We start from the raw sequence: 23560 nt of genomic DNA, 5'->3' as shown, positions 1-23560 counted from the left end.
GGGGGGGCGGAAAAGCAGTCTAGAGATGATCAATCTGCAACACTTTAAAGTAGCATCTGTTGGTCTCTATTGGTACACACTGTGCAGAAAAGGGGTTTGCTTGTCCTGCTTGTCAGCCACTTCTCTTAGCTGTTCCTCAGGATATCTGGGCTGATGAAAGGCCTTGCAGGAGTGATGGGACAACGGCTCTTTCTGCAGATGGAGCTGCCTGCTCTTCTGTGGTAGGGAGCTTCCTGGCTCTTGAGCTGCAAAACAACTTTACAGCCAGTGAAACAGAAGCAGCTCAGTTTACATCCAACAGATGCCTAAGTGATAATAAAAAGTAGCAGCAGAAGCATCAGAAAGAGAATGATGGGAAAGGATAAAACCAAGATAACCTGGATGCAGTAAAGTTTCCGATCACCCATTCAGCTATTTAACCTTAAATTATTTGTTCCTGTTTATTTTGACAGAGGCCTGGTGGACCCAGCAATGTCCTACGTGATGCGTGTCTAGTCGCCAATGTCCTGGATCCCAGAATCAAACAGGAAATCATCAAGAAATTTATTAAACAACACCTCTCAGAGTATCTGGTCCTTTTCCAGGAAAATCAAGATGTAAGGGAAGCTCAGCAAGTTACATTTGGATTTTGCATTTTGCTCTGCTGGTGTTCACAAAGTTCACGTTTCCCAGGTTCCTGTGGTGAAGAGTTTCTAACCCGAGGGCTCAGGAGCAGTGACTGGCTGATGAGTTGGGAGCCAGTGTTGTCTCTGCCAGGACAACTTCCCTTCCGTTTCAGATTTTAGTTTCAGATATCAGCACTGGAAATGTTTTTCCCTCACAGAGTAAATAAATAAATTCATGTTAGTTATACTTTTTGCCCTGTAAAGAGTTGAAAAATTAAACTCTGAAAATTGCAAACCAAAAATCTTTGAAAAACAACAATACCTTCCCCCAGGCAAAAAAAAAAAACCCAACCACCCTAAAATGGAAAAAGGATTTCCAGGAAGTGCATTAATCTTTGTAGCTAATTTTTAAACTTCCTGTCCTGATGCTAACAAGTTTTTTAAAAATTTACTGTAATCATCTTGGATTTGGGGAAAAAAAAAAAAGCCAACAACCAAACAAAACGAACTTTGGATCAAAATTTATTTTAACGGTTTTGATATTTTGACAGTTTGTGACAAAGAGGAGAGAAAGGCTGAAATGCTTCATTCTGAATAGCATTTTTCCATCACAGTTTTTTGGATTAACCTTTCTACTTTTTGATCAGAAAACACTAATACTGGGGGGAGAAATCCCATCCTGCTCATGTTGTAAGAATTCTTGTAGAAGTTTGTGGGTCCACAGTCCCCAGAGTGTGAAAACCAGCTGAATGTGAGAATTCAGGAATTCCTGCATTCTCGTTCCACTGTTGACTTTAATTTCTCTTTCTGTGAAACAAAGAGGGTGGGATCAAATGAGTTATTACTGGATCGAGTTTTCAATAGTATCTACGTGATTTAGGAGTACTGTTATCCTCGTTTTCAACAGAACTCGCTCTTAAAAGATAGAGTTTTCAGTCTGGCATGAGTTTAAGCACTTTGAAGAATGACTGTTAGCATTCAAAGTATTATTCATAGCGGTCAGGTTGGCTTTGATCGATAGCCCAAGCCGCTCTGCGAAGCTACAGCAGCACAGTTAAGCAGTCAGGCTGAATATTAGCAGCTGCTGCTGTTAAAGATGTTGTTCTCCATCTTCCTCAGGTGGCCTGGCTGGATAAGATCGACAGGCGCTACGCTTGGATAAAGCGTCAGCTGGTGGACTACGAGGAGAAGTACGGGCGCATGTTCCCCCAGGAGTGGTGCATGACGGAGCGCATCGCTGTGGAATTCTGCCACGTCACAAGGTGAGCCTCTGGGGAGCTCATGATGCCTCCCAGCAGAGCCCCCTTCCTTAAAACAAAAAATTGGCTTGTCTTTTTGCCAAATTGTTTGTATATCCGTAGGACTTTCAACAGTCTTCAAATATCTGTGTAGAATTGTCCATGATTAAAAGCAAAGAGTGAAAACCCTGAGAAGTATCACTAAAAACACATGTACTTTTCAGAGTGAGATAATGTGGAAATCCATTTTCAGTGTAACAGAGGTGGAAATCAGTAATGTTAGAGGCCAGTTCTAACAGCATGGGCTGACTGTGGTGTGACTGTCTCAGACCAGAGGGAGGTGCCAGCTGCAGTCCCAGGAGCACCATTGCCTTTGTTCTGGGACCCCGTTCAGAGACACTGAGCTTCCCAAGGTTTCATACTGTGGGCTTTCCTGGCTGCAGTGGTGTGCTGGCTGTTAGGAGTTGGGGTCCTGTTACCCACAAAGCTCTAAACAACTGTGGTTGTGTTTGAAACGTGATCTGTAAAGGAGTTTGATGTTAGAGAGCATCTTAGGAATTAGCTTGAATCTTGTGATGGAAGTCTCTCTGGGGCATAGACTGAATTACCAGTATTAGGTTTCAGACCTTTCTCTTTATAGAAAACCACATTTGGGTTTGTTTTTTCTTTTTATTCCCCTCCCTCTCTCTTTCAGGACAGAGCTCGCTAAGATAATGCGCACAAGAGCGAAGGAGATTGAGGTGAAATTGCTTTTATTTGCAATCCAGAGGACAACCAACTTTGAAGGACTTCTGGCTAAGCGCTTCTCAGGTTGCACTCTAGCTGATGGAACAGTGGTAAGGGGATTTCTAAAGAGCAGCCCTTTACTTGGCAGCTTCTTTGGGAGAAAAAAGCCCTCACACACAGCTACGGAAAAGGGAGACTGCAAAAGGTGTCACCTGCAGCCTCCTCTGTCAGGTCGGGGTGTTTAGTGCGACTGTGCTTGCTGGCTTGTAGTTGGGATAGTCACTCTTGCTCTTGCAGGCTGCGGTAGAGAGGATGGCCCAGGGCTCACAGGAGGGAAAGAACACTGATTGTGTACTTTTTGGGTTCTCCTCAGCCCTGTGCTGTTTGCAACTGAAGCCACATTGCTACGGAGAACCACAAAGTAATTATGGCATGGTGACTGCATTATAATGTTTGGTCTCTGCATGTCGATGACACATTTTAACTAAAAGTCCTCTTTTCTCTTCATTTCTCATTACCACATGTTCACCGCATGGTACCATCTTTCAATCCCACATTGTTTGTTGGGTTAGTCTTACTTGCAGGAGCATTGGTAGCTTCTTACTTTTCAGTGTGTTGTTTGGTAGATTGTAAAGGCAGAGCCTAGACAAAAGCTCAGTGAATATCTCTGGAATCATCTCTGTGCTTTTTGTGCCTGAAATCTCAGCCAGGAGCTCTGCCAGCTAAGTGCCCTGGGAGCACAAAGTCCACGTGTGGCTCAGAAGCCACTGGTTTGAGGTTGGCTCCTCTGTCCAGTTGGTGGGTTGAAGCCTGCTTGGATGTGATAATTCACCCAACGAGGCAAGCCTGATGGACCCATTCATAATTTGCTGTGGATCAGTAGATGCTGCTAATTAAAAAGGGAAGTCCTGTAAGGTTTTTCTCCTGGCTGAATTTAGATCTCTTAAGAATATGGCTTTATTTTTCCGACAAATTTCATATGAAATTTGCAGCTTTAATGAAATTGGCTTCACTGAGCTGTTTTAGCTTTGGAAGAGGTAGGCACAGAAGCTGTTATAAATGAAAAAAAAAAACAGAAGGGGTAGGTGTGGCTTGAAATAAAAGAAAATCGTCTCCCCCTTTCTGAGCTGTCTAGAGGCTACAACATTCTAGGTGTCATCATCTGACCCGTTTTATACACAAAATGAAGGCTGTAATTATAAGTGGCAATCTGGTGAGTGCATGGTGAGGACAAGCGGTCTGGTGGGAGCAGCAATGCAGGATTCACTGCAGCAGCAGAGTTCTGGGCTGTGCTGTCACGGGTCCTCTCGGTGGAGACCACATGCTTGGGGGTGTGTGGTTTGAGAGGGTGGAAATTTGGCACTAATCAAAAAGCCCCTTCCAGGGCTGGTTCAGGCAGAGCGGGTGGGCCCGGGTGCAAGCAGAGCAGGCTGTGAGAGGGTGCTGAAGATGGAGTGTGCTGGTGGAGAGGGAACCAGACTCGAGAGCAGTAGGAGGGAATGTGCTCTCACCCTGATGGAGAGGCACCACCGGGCACTCTGCAGTCACCTCTGTGCCTGGAGAGGACAAACTGCTGTGCAGTGCTTTGAAGGGCTTAGGAAAGCAAAACGTGGATGCAGCTGTGTGCCAGAGGGGACAAAAGCAGACTGTTCTCTAAGGAGCTTCCTCTTTTTTTAACAGAAAAAGCCAGAAGTGGCACTTCCCTCCACCAACCCATTTCTGGAGGATGAAGCTGGGACAGAGACAGATGAGATTGTGATCGAGAAAAGTGACACAGACAAAGTAAGTCTTTGAAGTTCTCCAGTTGTCAGTGAGGCAGGCTCTGTGTCAGAATCTCTGGTGGTGCTTAAGCTTTTCCCATCATGTTGATTTGAAAGGTTTGTTTTCACAGCAATTAATTTAGTGCCGTTTTGATCCTCTGTGCAGCATACAGGCTCCCAGTACAACCGTGGTTTGCTCTGGCTCACTTCACCGAAACCAAAGCAATCTTTATTTCAGTTAATAGTGCGGAGACAATCCTGCCACGTGAGAGTGAGTTGGATTCTGTTCTAGCCCATGCAGCAACAGCTCAAAAGTAACTAAAGGATTTCTGTCAAAGAAAGATGAACTAGCTTAGTTGGGTTTTCAGATCCCAGAAGAAGCTCCCACAAGCAGTTGCAATTCATATTTTTTACCTTGTCAGCCAAGCAAGCTAAAGTCTGGAGTCACCAGGCAGCTCATTGAACTTTCAAGTGTCAGTTTTAGATTTTCACTCCAAATATATTACTTCTGGGATTTTTATCTCTATAGTGCTTTTCATCCGTTGCCTCTGCAAAGCAGGCGACACCTAACCACTTGTAAAAGCACTGGGTTTCCAAAGCCCTCTGCAAACACTAAAGGAGTGAAGAATAAACGCAATTGTTTTAATTGGCACCAATATCAAAGCCTGTGAGCCCTATATTTTTTTTTACTCACCAAACGGATGTTTTCTAAGCATTTTGCTGTAAGTGTCTTGAAGAGGGAACTACCCTCGATTTGTTCAGGGAGTTTGCAGCCCGGTACATGGGCCATCTACGGGTGGTATCCTGAGGGGTGACCAGGGCCCTGTGGAGTTTGTGGGGTGGTTGCTCTCCACTAGTGCAGTTTGGTGCGCTGCATCCCCTCCAGATTTTCACACGAGCAGGGCAGCCCTCTGCCTTCCACCCGCAGCAGAAGTCCCAAAATAGAATGATTAAGCAAAGTTTTGCTCTTTCCATTAAAATTCGACTCGGACAGTTGGTTTTGGCCGGACTTTATCAGTGATCTAGAAGACAAAGACTTGGGAACTTGCAGGGACATCCTGTGTGGTGTATTTTTTGTGAAGAGCTTGCTTTCCCCTCTCTCTAATGGCTGGGGGAAGGTTGGATCTGATGTGCAGTGCTGGGCTGAGAGGACACCCTTGGAGAAGTCAGTAGTGCTGGAAGGCAGGTGAAGGGATAAATGGCAAAGCCTTTTTAGGCTGTTTAGGGCTGGTTTTAGTGAACAGTAGCATGCACTGCCCTGACCAGAAACAGTTCAGGCGCTTCTGAGAAAGAAACAGCTCTGCTCCTTGTACGTGGGGAGGCTGGTACGAAGCCATCATTGAGCTACCCCTTGAAAGGCTGTTTGTGGTGAGGTTGCCCTCTCTTTCTGGCTACGCCCTCTGTTATGCTCACAACGCGGTGCTGGGATCTGCTTCAAGGGCAGCTGCGGCACCTGTCTGCCAAATGGGAGCCCCCGCAAGCCCCAGTATTTCAGTTTCAGGTGCCAACAAGTTCATGTTGGAGATCTCATCTTCTGTCACTAGCTGAAGAAGAGAGAGGACAGGAAGGTTGAAGATGAAGAGTTTTGAGTGGTAAAGCTCTTCCAAGACACTAGTCCTGAGAATTCAAGCACTTGTGAGTGTAAGAGGGAGCACAAGAGTTGGGGTGGGAGGGAATCCATGTTAAAAAAGAACCTCTTTTAGTGATCCTAGCAGTTCATTTTAATCTGTTTACTTTGGATAGTAATGAAAGGAAACTGAGCCAGCTGCAGACCTCCTTACTGTGACAACAGTAACCTTTTATTATTTCCATCAAACTCAAGGAGGAAATAGCTTAAACATCTGCAGCTTTTGGACAGGATTGCACACTCAGAAATACAGCTTCAGTGCTACTGTTAAAAGATTTAGTATTCCCTCCACCAGACATGCTGGGAGCAGCATGATGCAAAGACACACGCGCACACACAGAAAACCAGTCCTGTGTTAGGAGCTGGCTCTTCCAGCCTGGTAAATCGTAAACATCATGAATCTGCAACCTTGTGTTGGTGCTGCCATCCCGGAGACTTGGCCACTGGAAGGTTTCTGTAATTACCACCTATTGTTTTCCTCCCAGCTCCGATGAGCGTGTGCATCCGGCAGAAAAGGGCAGGCACTGGCAAAGGGGCTGGGATGGAGAATGCTGGGTAGTGGCTCTCTCCCAAAGCTGTAAAAACTTACATTCTCCAGTCATGCTCTTAGAAGGTGAATGAAGCCAGTCTCGTAGAGGTGGTCTGGTCTCCATAAAACCGTTTGCTCACTTTAGGTTTGCAGCCCTATGTTAGTATTCATTGTGTCTTTAAGTCTTAATTATTTCTGAGAACACTTCAGAAATGCTTGCCTTGTCATTCTTTGCTATTTCTGCAAATGACTTTGTGCCACCTCCTCTGTCATTTAGGAGAGTATGTCCTTTAGGCTCTCTTGTTTTGCTTTTCTTATGCTAAAAAAAAAAATTTCAACTGGAAAAATTCATATCTTTATTGGCTGGGAGCTGATCCTGGCTTTTTGCAGAGAGAGGCAAGAATTCCATTCCAGAGTCACTGCAGCCCTCTTTGCAGGCAGTGAAAAATTGTCAGCTTGCCAGCAAGCAACAAGAAATACTGTCTGTCAGTAAAAAACCAAAATATTTAAAATATAACTGTAAGACAAAGATGAGCTTGAAGGCCTCACCCAGCCTAGTACTTAAACGTGCAAAAATTTAAGTATTTCAGTAGCCCTAGTGGTTTCAGTGAGATGTGCTTGGCCAGTACCAAATTAAAATGAGAGTAAACAGGATGACTCTCCAATGGCATATGTGCTTAATGCTCTAAATGTGATTTTAAAATAGAAGTCTTTGCATCCCCGGAAACATGTCTCTCAGTGAAAGCAGTCCTGTAATGTTTTCTGTATAATTCCAGCTCCTCCAGTAATTACGTGCTGTTTATCTTAATAAAAATCATCCAGATGAAGTCTGTAACTTTGAGTTATTATCTTTAATGTTCTAAAACGTAGGGATTTTTCAATGTTGCTTCTAAATAACTACTGCATTTCATTTCAGAGGTGACTAGTGGAGTCTTGTTAATGTTCAAAGGGTTCAGCAAGGTTTTATTTACAAACTGCATTAAGATTCTTTTACTGAAATCTCTTAGTGTGGAGCGGCCTTCTCTTTAAGGATAAGAATATTTTACGTGTGAAAAGATAATTCCTTGGAATACTAACAGCTCTGTAAGAGAAACTGAAGACTCAGACATACTGACCCCCTATATACTGTCAATTATAAGCCTTCAATTATTTGACAGCAAATTTTTGTGTCATAATATTTCGAAAGACTTAGATCCTCCTGTGCTGTTGCATTACTGTTTCTTCTAGGTCTTACAGCGAAACCAACACTCTAAATATTTTCTTACAGCCAAAGAAGCCAAAGGTCCCTGACAATCCTTTTCATGGCATTGTTTCCAAGTGCTTTGAACCTCACCTTTATGTGTATATTGAGTCCCAAGACAAGTGAGTAACCAGCATGCTCTTTTGGGTTTGTTTGCTTTTGAATGTGTATTACAGTTGGGTTGTGCTAGATTCTGTACTCGAGCTGCTGCAAATTAATTTCTTGAAAGTCTGCTGTCTCATTTCATCAGGAGGAGTATTCATGGTTCGGGAAAGTTAGAATGAGTGGGACCTTTGCTTGGGCAAAAATGAGTGTTGAGGGCTGTGGGTGCTGGTTTCATCTGTAATTTCAAAGGCCTGCAGGAATGATGCCCGATGCCGTTCTGTGGAAGAGGCTTAGTGTTTCTGAAATTGCTTCTGTTGCCTCTGCAATTCCCACTGCAGACGGATGTCTTTCCTTCGTCTCATGTCTTCCACAAATAGTAGGTTTGCTTTTTCTGTAAAATACACATGTGGCTTCATGGCAGAGGAGTTTCAAGATTGCTTTATAGAAATAAGTTATTTGAGATCCTTAGATGAAAGCTGCTGTAGATGAGCTGGCTGTAAGATAACATTATCATCGCTCACAGATTGGGGCTTTGTCAGGGGCTTTAATCCCTGGAACCCTTCTTTGACTTGCAGCAAAATAACTTAAATGAAAGGAGCTTTCAGCTTATTGCTCTGAGAAGTTTTTAGAGCTCTTGTCATACTTTCTTGTGCATCTTGTTTCACACCAGGGTTCAAATAACATCTTTCTATCAACTGCAGTGCCAGCTGGGAGAGGAGGTAGTTGAAAAAGGTTCAATACAGTCTTTTAGTGCAGGTTAGTGGCTAGAAAGGAGAAAGGTACCTGCCTCGTGTAACTCATCTGTCTCTGCCTTTCTGTCTTCCAAAGACTTACACAGCAGAGAGTGCATAACTCGAGGCTTGTGGTGTCCTGATTTTGTCCAAACTCCAAGATAGCCACCTTGAAAAAGCTTTCCCATGTCCCATCGACCTTTTATGCTTAAAGAAAAATAAATAAATTAAACCTTGCACAATGGTCGGTCACGCTGGGTTTAGGTTCCGCTCTGCAGTGTAACAAAGGGAAGCAGATTTCCCCCCCTGCCTTCAGCCAACTGAGCACTAACTTGTTTGAATATTTCTCCCCTTCTCACTGGGGGCCATTTTAATCCCCGTTTAGGTAATTCTACCCCACTGTGCTCCTAGCCCTTTCAGTTGCTTTTTTTTTTTTTTTTCCTTTACAATCCTGAGATGTTTTATATTAGCTTTATAGCCACAAGCTGCAAGGAGTTCAAAGAAAAACTGCCACAGTATTCCCCATGCTGCCTCTGTCTGCCAAAATTTGCTTTCCTTTATGATTTTCTCTCCTCTTCCCCCTTTGATTGAACTTTTGAGTAATCTGCTGCTGATGTCTGAAAATGAGGAGTTGCTTAGATAATTAATTGTATGTTTGGGCTCTGAATAGGAAGATTAACATGACAGTTTTGCTCATCATTGCCTTAAGTCTGTGGCGGAAAGCAGCCTGGACCTTTTCTCCTGAAAAATTGTTTCCATACCCATTTAAAGAAACACAGTGCCAAAATCTGTAGCAATTTAAGAGGAGACACCTGAAAGAAAGACTTTAAAGATGCTGCTTTCCACCCTTAGCTGCAGTGTAAATATCAGATTTCTTAACAGCGAAGCAGATTTCATTTCTGCCCCTTTGGGACATGTCTTGAGCTCTTCTTTGTGGTCCGTTGGAGCAACGGGAGCATACACGTGTGAGCTAAGCTGTTCTGCTGGAGCGAAGGAAGAGCTCTGTCAGGTCTGCAGTTCTGAGATCATGCAGAGCCGTGGTTAAGTGTGCTAAAATTCACGTGTGCGTTCAGATTGTTCTGAAAACTGACACTTTGTCTTTATGTCTGTGGCCTCCATGAATTCCATGGAAATTATCCTACAGTGTCCCGGTGTCTCAGTGCCATTGCCCTTCCCCAGTGCCCAACAGATACCAACTGTTCACATCACTAAACAGGCTGACTTACTATGCACCGTGTTCTTCTCTCACACTGCGGAGGAGTTGTCTGGTTCTTCTCGTGATTGCCAAGATGCAGAAAAAAAACACTGAATAGGTTGAGTGAAAGAAAAAAGGAAGAGGAATATAGGAATGAAAGGATTCCAGAACCAGAATAAAATTCCCTTTATATGATTTCATTTCATATTTTCTCTTGGTTAGATTTGGAAAGTTCTTGCTCCCAATAAATACTACTGAGGAGATATGACATCTGCGCTACCAGATAATTTTCTTGGATTTTTTTTTTGCAGAGTCCATAGAGAAAATGTTCGTTTTCTGTAGCTCTCCTGCCTTCTTCATGTTTCATCTCCCAGTAGCTTTTTCTGCCGAATTCTTTGTGCTCCCAGTGTACCACACAAAGGTTGTTAGCCTTCGTGTTGTATTTGGGCAGCTGAGACCACTGTGATTGACATCATTGGAGGTGAACTTTAATAATACATTAGTTGCCTTAGTGCACAATATCCTGATGTTTTGCTTGTATCAGTCCTGTGCTGTAATATGAGCAGCCTCACGGCCTGCCTGTGACAGGCAGTTTGTCCGGGTTAGAATCAGGACGAGCATGAAGCTGTAGTGCTGCTCTCCCACCTCTTTTGGACAGCTGCATTTGTTCATGCATCCCAGCTGCATGGACCTTGGGGGGGCCAGGAAAATGTGGATGCGTTTCACTTTGCCTCGGAGGAGAACATGTGGAGTAAGCATAAAGAAACAAAAGCCATTGACATTCCTCACTGCGTCCTGAGACTTGAGAGAGAAAAAAAAAAAAAGAAAAAAAGTGGCTGGTGAATGCTAAGAAAGCTCCACTTTGTTGCCCAGATGGTGCAAAGCGCAGATGGAAATGCAGCTGCTTAATTTAGTGGGACTTTTGACATGGAGGAAGCCACGTCCACATCTACTTTACTTGAGAAGCTGAAGGAACACCGCAGCTTGCAGCACGTGTGAGCCCTCCTGCAGCAGCCATCTGTTTGGCTCTCCTGCAGCTTCGGGGAGAGGTGTATTGGTGTATTTTGCTTCACTGTGGTCAAATACAATCAGTGCTTCGGTTCAGCGTTCAATCGCTCGTGCCAGCGTAGAGATTTATCACATCAGTTGAGCAGCCTGATGTTTTTACAGTTCTTGTAATAAAGCCGAGGAATTGTTTGTATCTGTGGAATCAGAGCTATGTAAAATATTCAAAGCAGCGAGCAATAGGCGTGAAAAAAGGGGCTACTTGTCTTTGCAATAACCTATGAGCCTAGCTTAAGCCAAAGAGCTTTGCTTCATGATTTAAAGCCCTGATATTGCAAGCACGTTTCTGTAGATTAGTTTGGCCTGGTGGATCATCCACGGTAGCAGCTCATCCATTTGGGTGCAGCCATCTATAAGTTTATCAGGAAAGAGCCAGGTCACTTCTCCACTTGCGAGGTGTTGTGGGTTCTTTGGTAAACTGGAATCAGAGTGGTTTTTCTTTTTCGCGAGAGGAAAAGAAAGAAAGGACAGAAACTGGGGCAAAGTTTTCATTGTTGGTGGGGCTTTTTCCCCTTTCACTGGCAGAGGTAAGTGAGGACGTACTGAAGAGTCTCAGCCACTGTGCTGGCTGTACCCATCCCAGAAGACACTCATGCCGTCTCTGCATGAACTCTCGTGTCATGCTGGGTGCCCTGTGGGTTGGCCTAAGACCAGCAGAACATTTCAAGTTGAAACTCTTTGATGGGCTTTTAAAGAAGATTTTTTTTTTCTTTGTATGGACAGCATTGCAATTCCGTCAAATAAATCTGTTCCTGAAAAATAATATATTAACTATAAAGTAATGCCTTATTTTTTTTAATGAATGTTTAGTTTCTTGCTGGAGTAACAGTTCAAGTTCTTTCTTCTCCCGTTCTCCTTCTAAGATTTGTCTTTCCACTTAAGGACCCTGAATCATGGCATGGCACAGCCGTTGCACCCTCAGTAGTGAGAGAGGTGATGGCTGTACCGAGGGAGGGGGGAAGCTGGGGGAGGTCCGTAGTGAAAACGGGAGTATAAAATTCAGGAATTTCATAACTCCTTTTGGTCAGCAGAGTGCCCTTCTGTCAGCTGAAATGCCTATATATTCCTCAAAAGCTGAACTTCCTTGTGGAAGGTTGTGTGTATTTGTGTGTCTGGGGGAGGAGGTTTATTGCTGTAATTTAGTCCATCTGGCAAAGGTTATTCCACTTAGCTGAGCTCCGGTGTCAGGAGAGCTGGTTCTGGTTCCTGACACGGATGTGCTGTCTCAGGAGGAGTAGGACCAGAGGAACTCCCCATGATCAGAGAACTTCTTTGGTTCTGTATTGATGGTTCTGGCTCTCTGCCATGCTAAAAAGCCTTTTTGTCGTGATGGAACGGTGGAGTGAAGTTTATTGTTGCCTAAAGACTGAAATATTTGAGTAAAGACCAGGTTATAATGAATCACTAGAGACAATAGGAGGGCTTTTTGTGCTTTTAAAAAGAGTTTAAGTAGGAAGTGCACTTTGCGCTCATGCTAAATAAAACTTCTTTAAAGGATGTGTGAAGTTGTGCAAAACCAGGTGGTATCCAAATGGGACCAAGAAATGGCAAATGGCACAGCATTTTGAGCACATCCCTTTAAAAGCCATATTCCCTGAGGTCTGCTCCGGAGGCCGCTGATATGGGAAGCCCGACTGTTACTTTTGCTGGTGCCAGGAATGAAATTTGAGCATACGCTTTATGCACTTGCATCAAATATGCTGAACCTAGTCCTGGCAGACTTGCAAGCTTTTATATGTGACTGGAGAACAGATTGAAGCTGCCACTAAAAGTCTTGAGTACGAAAGGTCGTTACCGGTTGGTCCAGTCCTCGTTATTGTATGAGATTTGTGCTGAGAGGGCGGAGATAAGAAAAGGCTGGAATACCCAACTGCTAAAATATGAATGTGTTGCTGGTGTCACAAGACAGGGCATCTGGTTTTAAGCATTATTCTCTCTCTTCCCTCCATTTCCTCCCCCAACATACTAAAATACCTTTCTCTTGTTTCCGCCATCAGAAATCTCGGTGAACTGATTGACAGGTTTGTGGCTGACTTCAAGGCTCAAGGTCCTCCCAAGCCCAACGTGGATGAGGGAGGAGCCGTCCTGCCCAGCTGCGCTGACCTTTTTGTGTACTACAAAAAGTGCATGGTGCAGTGCTCCCAGCTCAGCACCGGCGAGCCGATGATAGCCCTGACCACCATATTCCAGAAGTACCTTCGGGAATACGCCTGGAAAATTCTCTCTGGAAACCTGCCCAAGTGAGTTTTGCTTCCCAAATGCTGCAGTGCTGTCTGGTGAGACATTCCAGTGAGGAGCAGATGCTTTGTAAAGATAATTAATAAATATATATTTGCGAACACTTAATGTTTCCCTGTCAAAGAAACCACGTAGCAGCAATATGACTGCATTTACTTCACGATTTTCTCAAAAGTTCAGTTCGTGGCAGTGAGAAACAAATAGACAGTCACGGCATTGTTTTTCTTTTAAGGGCCCCTGGAGGATAGCTTCATATTTGGCTTTGGTTAGCAGTCAGATTTACAGTTTCTTGAAGTTCCATTTGAAATGCCAGCCCAAGTCTCTTCAGAGAGGTCTGGCTTTCAAAATTGCACTTACCCTGCCACTTGGGTAACGGTCATACTGTGTTTCTTAGCTGCCTTGGCTCAACAGTATACATATTATTTATAACAAAGGTGGTTTATTTGTGTGATGCTGAAGTGCTTACCTGCATCTTCCCCTGCTCTGTAACATTTTATATATGTATGAATAAAATACGTAGAAGTAAATGCAGTGAAAATAAAGGAAATCATTCTGGTTTTGCACCAGTGTGGGTAAGCATACAGGCTAAAGGAGCTCCTTACTTTGCCAGCCTTAAGTACAGGTAATTTTGTATGCTGTTTGTTTCCCCTGTAAACCTGGGAGCAGCAGAATGAATTTCTGAAACCAGTAAAATCTTTTACAGATGGAAGGGGAGAGGGTTCCATCCAGACAAGTGGAAAGATAAATTTAATGTGCATTCTCCATCAGACCTCAGTTGCATTCTTTATACACATTTTTTTGTGTGCTCCATTTTTGCTGTCCAAGATAAATATCACTGTCCTATTTTTTTAATGGATTTGGATTATAAAGACTCAAGAGGTAGGGAATTTCCTGACTCTAAACTGTTCTGAGTCCTTTGTTGATACACAGTCGTTAATCACTGGAAGACGGTGGAAAGAAGCCACATCTTCTATAATTTACTGCGTTGATATGATCAGTTTTTCAAACAGGTTAGCAAAGTTTCCAACGCATGTTGACATCTGTTTAAGACTGAGAAGATAAATATGACAAGCTGCCTGATAGTTACAGAGATTTGTCTGTAATCTTTAATTAGATTTTGAGTAACTGGCAGTGAAGGTGAAGCTAGCTGGGGAAGGCTGCATTCCACTTGCATCCTAATCTACCACGTTGTGCATAAGTGAGTTACCCTTTGCCTGAAGATGTGATACAAAGTTCTGTTTGTCTTTCTAGAAGATGTCCCTTAATCAAAATAGCAGTTGTGTGCTTGATGTAGAATGACACTGACCTGTGTTGCACAGGGCATTTGGACTTTGTGGTCATAAAGGCTCTTTATGGCATTGAAATGTAGCAGTCATTTTGCAATGTCTGTGTCTGTACACCTGAAAACCTTAGGGGTTTTGTCTGTTTTTTTCCAGGACGACTAGTAGCAGTGGTGGACTCACCATCACTAGTTTGCTGAAAGAAAAGGAAGGCTCTGAAGTGGCTAAGTTTACTTTAGAAGAACTCTGCCTCATTTGCAGCATCCTTAGTACTGCAGAGTATTGCTTGGCGACCACCCAGCAGGTGAGTTCTCTACTGCATCTCTGAGGGGGCACCCAGCAGTGGCCCCTCTTCTGTCACGAGATGCTGTGCTGCTCCCTCTCCAGGGGTGGGCTGCTGTGCAGGATGGAAGAGTCAGAAGTACTGAAACATCCATAGTAGTGTCCGCTACTCATAGTGTCCCGTTGATTATTGAGCTCTACATTATTAAATCTATATTTCAAGAAAAGAGAAGTATTGATTTTGCTGTTTCTACCTGAGAAAAGTCATTTGCTTGTAAATCCTGCTTTGCAGCATCAGTTTTGGATGCTGTCCTTTTATACTTGTTACGCAATTTGTTTTGGATTTGGAGCCAAATTTTTTATTTAAAAAAAAAAAAATAATTCTTCTCATGGTTCATGATCTCCCTTTTATAAAAACAAGAAAAACGGTAATTCAGAATAGGTTTGGAAAAACACTTGCATGAAATATTGGGGCAAAGGTAGAGTGAGGAGAGAAGGTGTTTGTGCTGATGTGCTTTTCAGCCACAGTGCCCCTTACATTCAGGTGCTTTCCAGATGCCATGGGTTAGGAGATGAGCAGTGATGTTTGCCCAACTAGAACTGACAATCCTCCTCTGCAGTTTGGGCACAGACAGGGTGTTAGAAAATGTATTTACTAGCAGGACAGGTGCCAGGGTGTTAAGCTAGTACGTTACCATGTCATACTGGAGTTACATATATGACCTTGGAGGTTACTTGCTTGAGGACACCGTGTCACCATAGGCCGTCCTGGCAGATCAGGATGTCTACGGTGTCCGACAGGGAGAGATTTCCAGTGTTCACTGACTGAGTTTTGGATATAGCCTAGGCACAGATTAGGTTTTAAGAAGTTGACTTTTACAGGACATAAGTTTTCAAGAACTGTCATTTCAATTAAAAAATCTGATCTTTCTGCTGCTTGTTTTGTTTCCTAACAGTTGGAAGAGAAACTCAAAGAAAAAGTGGATGCAAGTCTAGTGGAGCGAATCAACCTGACAGGAGAGATGGACACTTTCAGCATGTATGTTCAGCAGATGTATCCTCCCAGAATATATCAAACATCCTAGTTTGTCAGCCAGATGGTGCTGGAGTAATGCAAGTCCAAGATCCCAGTGTCTTAGGACCCAGCCAGCAGTAGGACCCACCCAGACACGCAGCCTAGGCATAGGCATTTCCCTGGTGAAGGAATGGTCATCCTTCAGCTAGTCCAAGAGCAGCACTAGTACAGACTTTAAATGTAGTTGTTCCCCATCGTCCTAGCCAAAGGAACAAGAGCACTGGAAAGGGGAAAGGAAATAGTGAGTTTCCATTTGAAACATCATTTGCATCTTGGCAGCTCTGTGAGGTGGCTGTTACATTTCAAGAAAGGAAGCTATTTCAGTACGTTCCTTCCTGCTTTAACTTCCCACTGTTAATCAGCAGCCTTGTCAGTATGAACAAACCCCATTTCAGATGACATAAAAGACCGATCCAATCTTATATTTGGGGATTATAATTGAGAGAAGATTATCATTCATTAAAATAACTTTTCACATAATGATGCTAAAAATATTCCCCTCTAACATCCTCTCCACCACTGACAGATTGAATATTTTTTCAGAAGGAAATCGAGGCAAAAAAATAATTGTTTCACCTCACATCAGACAAAAGAAAACCTTGGCAAAGCTGTGAAAATAATCCCTATCACCAGCTCTCCTTCTCCCTAAAACTAAGATTCAGCCCAGATAGCAATAAGATTTTTTTCAGAAGGCTTCCTTCCTGTGATTCCTTCTCTCTTGCTCCAGTGGGCAGGATCCCACTGAATCTCCATCCAGGTTTTTCACGTGGTCTCGGGCTCCATTCCAGGCTGCAGAGACTCCCTTCCTTGTAGATATTTCTCAGGCCTTTTTAAGAGTGAGTCCCTGACCAAAAGCTAGGGTTGCTGTATCTGCTAAGCCAAAGCAAGCAAGGTGGCTAGGGCGTAGAAATAAAATACGCCATATGATGGGATTTTCTTGACATGGACAGGTTGAGCTTTGTGTTTTCTTGTGACCTGTCTGGCAGGAGCCAGCGACACTGACTTGCTGCTCAGTTTCCACAGTGGCTGACTGACGAGGTGGTTGGTCGTAGGCAGCCAATATGATGTGTTTTGGAAATTGTTTAAATGTATAGTTCACATTTGCTGTTTTGGACAGCTTTAAAGTTAAACTGACAGGCCTGATGTATCTTGTAACAAAGGCTTTTTAATTGACTTTCAGTCTGTTCCAGTATAGAGCTTTGTCCAGTCTTCTGTCAGTGTAAGTTGTAGCTATAAACCTCTCTGGCATTTGCTCATTCAACATCAAACAAGTTGTTTCTTCTGGGATTTGATGTCTTGTTCGGCACGGTCATAAGGAAAGTGATAAAACGTTGCTGCCTACACACTCTGGAAAGTGTTTCTTCCTTCACAGAGAGCACAGAACCACCCCGAATGTGTATAAAGCAATCGACTCGGAATGGGTTTACCCCTGGGGTGACTAAGCATTGTCTTTAAGAAATGTGGGAAAAATAATGAGCTCTTCCTGAAGCACAACAGAAGGAATATTGTTAATGTAAATCCAGAAATTCATGATTCCCACCCCCTGCCCCGTAGATCTGTTGTGAGATTATGGGCAGCGTTCAGAGACCCCTTGAAGGCCTGAAGCATTGAGGTAACTATAGTGAGAACTTGCCATACTAGAACTATACTGCTCATTTACAGCCTCAGCTGCTCAGTCTGTCACCTTCTGTGCATCTGTCAGGGATTGTATGAGGATTCACTAACTGCTGCTGAAGTACTGTTAGGTGCTGCCTGGGGCAAAGATTTGAGGGACTGTCAAATGCTAGGTAAATGGTTGGACTGGATGATCTTCAAGGTCTTTTCCAACCTAGACGGTTCTGTGTGAGGATCCAAGCCCCCTTGGCACGTCATAACGCTTTGTGTTGGCAACGCGCCTCTTGCTGCACCGTTACCCCTCTACAGCAGGTGTTTCTTTTGAATAATTTGTAGACAGATGGGTTTCTCTCCCTGTTTGCAGTCTTGTGGCTCTTAGGTGAGAGCTGTACGTGGTGACCCAGGCTCCTGACGTGTGGGGACTAGTGATGAAGTTGCTTTCCTTCCACTGAGAGGGTTGTGTTTCGTTTTGGTGCTGAACCACAAGTCTTTCCTACGGGTCACTGGCAGCAGCCACCCTGCAGCAGTCAGCCGTGCCCAAGAGATGGTTATTCAAGTTTGGCTCCCTTGGCCTTGCTTGAGCTGGTGAAATCCCCAGAGGGACTAAATCCTGTAGTGCCCAGCAGAAGCAGAGGCACCAGCAGAAGTGGTCACAGGCTTTTTTTTTATCCCAGTGCAAGTTTCGGATCACGTAACTCGAAGCCTGTAGTCACTTCACCTTCCATGCTAATTTTTCCAACAAATTTTGGATGAGTTTGCCTTTACAAACAAATTAATTGCTCTTGAAGGAACAGTCTTTTACTTGGCATCCCATTCCAGTCTTTATGTGCTAGAGCTGTAGGAAAGGGTCTAGACAACCTCTGTGAAGGTTGTCTAGACACCCACAGCCCAGCAGCAGAATTCAGAGTAGGTGATACCGTATCTCGATGAGGAGGTGGACACTTAAAAATATTTTGAATAATGAACTCCAGACTAGTACCCAGAACCTCACAAAGAAGATGAGGGGGAGGAAGGATGGCTTGAGGAAGCATTGGTCAGATTTCTTGTAGATCTACGATTTCCATCTGTGCCACCATCATGAGAAAGACCAAAAGTAAAATCCAGTCCTTACATATATATTCCCAAAGTTGTAAACAGGCATCTGTGGCAGATTTAAAGTTTACGTTGTTTTTAAAACTGCACTTACTTAGTGAAACACAGTCCCTTATTACTTCTAGAAGTTGTCTGTAATGTGAGTACTGGGTTATGTGCCCTTGAGGGTGGTCTGAGATGCTGCAGACAGTGTTTCTCAGCTGTTGTTTTAGGATCATTTGCACCTTTATGCACATTGTAATATGGTGCCATCAAATATGTCTCTAAGCAATATCATGCTGTTTGGGGGGAAAAAAAAAAAAAAAGGAGGGATGGAAATGTGTTTGACTAATGTGTGTTTTAGTCTGGTGTGTGTCTCTGAGAAACTCAAACAATGGATGGCGGCAGTCCTAGATGTAATGTAAATAAGACATCTGCCTTGATCTTCTCGGATGGGAGACACGTTCAGAACTCATACAGATGTACTTTTTAAAATCCTCTTTGCAAGTTTCTGTGAAAAGTAGAGCACTGCCTGTGAATGAGTGGAGAGATGATAAAATGTTAGTTTTATGCAGACTGGATTAAATGTGAAGCCAAATCTCAGTCTGGGCTCGGTACTCAGGGGTTTCTCCCCTTCCTGATGCAAAGGTGGAGGGGTTACCCCATCTGACACCTTTGATCTCCAGCCCCTCTATGTGTCAAAACAGAGAAAGCTCAACTGTAACAATGTCCTCTGTACACCAAAGCCCTTTGTGTCGCTCCCCGATGAGCAGCATGCAGAACTTCCCAGCTTCTTTTCAGTACAAGTTTTAGCCGTGTGTACTCACAGCATAACTCCACTGTCGGCTCGTAGATGATTTTCCTCCTTTCACAGTCAAATAAGCCAGTTCTGGCACTGTGTTGCCGAGTACAATTCTAAAACTCGCACTTGATGTTTTTTGCAGTGTGATCTCCAACAGCATACAGCTGTTAGTGCAGGACCTGGATGCAGCCTGTGACCCTGCCCTGACTGCTATGAGCAAGGTAGGGGATGGATTTGTTTTGGGAAGAGGGAGCCTTAAGATCCACGTGGAGTTCTTGTTTGCTTTGATTGCTTGATTTCACTATTGACATTTCCCTTTATGCTGCCTTGAGACTTAGCCGTCTATTGATTTCTTCTTGCTTCTTAGAGCAGCAGTTGCTCTAGTTATAAATACATCCTTCACCCCAAAACCTCCTGTCGTTCAGATTAGAGCTTTTCCTCTTTTGCAGCTCATTAAAACACACAGACAATGAAATACTTTCTGCAAGTACACAGAGCTTTCTCTTTTCGCTCCTAATGCCAGCGAGAGCCTTTAAAATTGGGAAAAGTTTTGTTAGCATGAAATTTCAAATACACCTTCTCATTTTCTATCCTCTTTTTTTCTTTGACAAGGAGTTTTTACTAGCCAGCTTGTTTGTGGCTGTTAAATGGAGGTACTCAAAGGGTAATATGGAATTGAGATTGAGCCCTATTGCTTCTGTGATCCTCTCGAGGACATATGGAGCTGTTCCTAGAGAGGCCCATATGATCTGTGCTTAAGGATTTTGTTGCAGTTACACTGCTGGCTTTTATACGTTTGAAACGCAGAGCTGTGTTTTCTTGCCAAAGTATTGTAAAAACCCAGACTGCTTTAGACAGAGGTGAAGACAACAAAAGTGGATTGAACTATTTTTTTTTAATTAGAAATATTAAACATAGAGCTCCATTTCTGTAGGATCAACACACTGTCTTGCTGCCATGAATTTTAATAGCTTTCTGCTTTATGATGTGTTCCAGCTGTAACTAGCCCCACCACCCCCAGCTAATATTTGAAGTGGAATGCAGCTGGTAATAGAGCTTGTACATGTTCCAAATGAAAAGGGGATTTTTTTTTTTTTCCTCCCCCCCCAGTAAAATAGCACCATTAGGAAGGGCTCGGCACTTCAGGTGTTGTGTGTGTGCCATGTCAGTTCCTTAGATCTCCTGAACCTACGTAGCATAGTAGTATTTGAATCACTTAGCTCTGACTGTTTATACCCAAGTAAACCACAACCTTGAGAAAGCAGCAGCTGGTAGGCCATTTATTTTTGTCTTTGGAACACTGGTAAAATGCAACACATGTGATGGGACTGATGATATATAAACAAGTTAAGTGTTATGAAATTAGCTAAATAAATACTTGTCACTCGTGCACACATTCCACTATTTGCATCAGACACAGTCACTTTTATGTGATTTTTTTACTAGACCTGGGTTTGGTGCAAGAGATTTTTTTTTTCCTTCACCCTCCTCCTCCGTTTCCTTCAGGGCTGGGTTATTACTCTGACAGTTGAATAAGAAATGGATATAATTATTTAAACACAGAGTTAGTATTAGGATGTGTAAAATTTCAGTCTTTATTAAAGGAATAGACTGTGTGCCTGATCCATTCCAATTTTCCTGCACTGGGAAAGGCATGTGTATCTCAACACCCCTACTCCATTAGGGCTCTTCTTTGTTTCGCTTCTTTTCATTTACTTCACTCTGGTGTCCTCCAAGATTCAGCATTCCCAGTCCTTTGTTGGAGTCTGACTTTTTTTTTTTTTTGCCTTGCAAAAATGTTCGGTAAGTATAGAGGTAAATTAAGAAATACTTAAACGTCTAAATCCACTTTGGCTGCCGGCCACTTTGAGAGATTTAACACAGAAAATGGTATCGTGAATATTGCTTTCAGCTGGGAATGGGGCTCAGTTGCACTGATTCTTTACCTTGTGTGTTCTGGAAAAAATGGTAAATGATGAGAAGGCCCCATATTACAAAATTTGTAGGTGATAATCTTTACTCAAACTTTACAGCAGGTGTAGAATGATTAAATACGGCTGTAGGACGGGGAGCTGGGATGTGGGGTGGGAGAGGAATTTTCCCTAAACCCCTGTTGTCATACTCTGGATAACAGAGTGCTGTGAATCTGTTGTACTGATCTGTAGCAGGTGCTTAAATTGCCTGGGGTGCTTTTTTTTTTTTAATTGTTGGGTTGAGGGAACCGCTAATCTGCATGGGATATTTTTGCCCCAATTAAGTTTATGGATTGCACTGGATAAGGTTTGATTTACTTGCTAAATTAAACGTCGATTTATATGTAAAACTGTGCTTGTAAGTGGGGCTGGGGGACATTTTAGTGACTCATATTGATCGCTTGCTGTTTTTTTATATTTTGCTAAAACCTTTTGGCACAGCTACAGTTTCCTACTTACTTACAATTGAGTGGACAACAGCAAGCCCTTAAACACAGAGCTCTAATAATCTCTCCAATACATACAAGGAAAACCCCAAAAGCAGAGCAATCAGAGCTGCCAGCCGCTAATTAAAAGTCAGCGTGAGTGCATTTTAGCCCTCAAACAAGGTGCAGCGTGCAACAGTGCAACCCAAAACTCGTGTCAGAAAACAAGGGAGGCAGTTTCAAAGGCAGCGATATCAGCTGCCTGCAACACCCACTGGCTTTCCTCTCCCCTCCCACCTCTTCCTGCATGAGCAACACGAGGTCAGGGGGGAGGTCCTGGATGCCCCCCGTGCCCCGTCTGGAGCATGTAACGATAAGCCAGCAGCGGGATGCTGCTGAGCACGAGGAGCCGTGGAGGCTGGTTTGTCCTCCATTAAATCATGAAACAACCCCTTTGGTAGAGACCCATGTCCGTGCTGAACGTGGAGGAGGGACCTGGTGGTTCCTGGTTTGGCCATGCCACCCCACTCGCAGCTCTCTGGGGACACAGGGACATGTGGGAACATGGGCACCGCCAGCCGGGCAGAGCCCTGGAGCACCCACTATGCCCAGAAGTTAGTGTAGCTCTTAGCCACGCCACCCCAGTTCTCCTCAGGGTTTCTCTCTTCTCCTCCCCTTTTTAAGAAAGCGCCTTAAAATCTTGAGGATCCTATGGTTTTTGGTGTGAAAAACCAGCTCTAAAGGTAGCACCTGGCCACCCCCCGCGCTGGGTTCTCCCTTTGGCCAGCGAGCGCGAGGCCTTGCTGCTCCTGTTCTTCAGGCTCATTTTCAGCTTGTGTATGTAAACGATGTGGATATCCCAAGAAAAACATAGGACAAGGGAAAAAGAGGAATAAATTTAAAATGACAGGAACAAAGCTTTACCAGAAGAGTTGGGCTCGTATTTCTTTTGATGACTTTTCAGTATGTCTACTATGTCTTTCATTGCAGCTACCGTTTTTTTTTTTGGGGGGGTGAAACACACACACACACAAAGGGCTATTTTTACTGTTAGGCTTTAAAGGTTTGGTTGTACAGCACTGCTTTTGGAATGAAGACCAACCAAGTGAAAAAGCTACTTTTTAATTGTTGTTTCAATAATTCAGCTCAGCAGTCCCGTCCCGCTTTCTGGCCATTCCCACTACATGGGGATGGTCTGTTGGTTGAGGATTGCTGTCTGTCAAGAAGGGCCAGCACTGGGAATGTGAGAGTCCACTGGGGAGACAGGCACAAAGTATTTTTCTCAGGTATGACAAGTACCCTGAGGAGCAGAAAAGCAGTTCTTTCTTGAGCAACCTTCCACATGGAAGTAAGATGGAATGAAAAACCTGTAGAGCAGGTGATGAGAGAGATATTCCTTCTAGCTACCCCGGTGGTGTGAGAGGTTGGGGGTTGGTTGGTTGGTTTAAATAAAGGCAGATTTGGTAGGACACATGCAGACTCTCTCAGACACTGCGGTTTTGCAAAGAATTTGGCTTCTCTTGCCCATTAAGTCACTGAGGCTGCATGTTGTTCAGATGGAATTGAATCAGCTGGGTTGCAGTGGACAAAGTAGCAGTAATTAAATTAAAACCAGGAATAAAAAAAAATGTACATGCAAAATCTAGAACTTGAGAAAACAAGTTTGAGGACAAACACCCCCTCAAAAGAAAAAAATTGTCTTCTGCACGTGCCCGGTTTCCTACCCCGATTTCATAGCTGTTTTCCTCCTTTTTCGTCTTCAGAGTGAGGAACGGTATCTCCAAACAGTCAGTCGGAGCACATGGCAGTAGTCTCTGAGCATCAGCAGAGCTAAGAGTGCTTTTCTGGATGCTCGTGTTCCTCAGTGAGACTTTGTTATACACACGGACGCTTGGCCAGGCCTTACCCAATTACCTCTTTGTTTTTCACATGACTTACACTGTGTACTCCCTCTGTACTGCAAAGAAGGCTCAGAGAAA

General features: G+C 43.6%; 1 protein-coding gene across 1 annotated transcript in view; it reads left to right on the top strand.

The window, feature by feature from the left end:
* VPS53 (VPS53, GARP complex subunit) overlaps positions 1–23560 on the top strand; it is a 65165-nt gene that overhangs the window by 25414 nt on the left and 16191 nt on the right. Inside the window, exons 8-16 of the mRNA XM_026861459.1 lie at positions 453–596; positions 1725–1867; positions 2538–2679; positions 4250–4351; positions 7753–7847; positions 12819–13061; positions 14496–14643; positions 15578–15660; positions 19326–19404. Coding sequence (XP_026717260.1) covers positions 453–596; positions 1725–1867; positions 2538–2679; positions 4250–4351; positions 7753–7847; positions 12819–13061; positions 14496–14643; positions 15578–15660; positions 19326–19404 — 1179 coding nt within the window. The remainder of the gene's footprint in view (positions 1–452; positions 597–1724; positions 1868–2537; positions 2680–4249; positions 4352–7752; positions 7848–12818; positions 13062–14495; positions 14644–15577; positions 15661–19325; positions 19405–23560) is intronic.

The sequence above is a fragment of the Athene cunicularia genome (assembly GCF_003259725.1).
Source record: "Athene cunicularia isolate RWA chromosome 19 unlocalized genomic scaffold, athCun1 chr19_part1, whole genome shotgun sequence".
NCBI lineage: Eukaryota > Metazoa > Chordata > Aves > Strigiformes > Strigidae > Athene > Athene cunicularia.
This window is presented reverse-complemented; position numbering and strand designations above follow the sequence as displayed.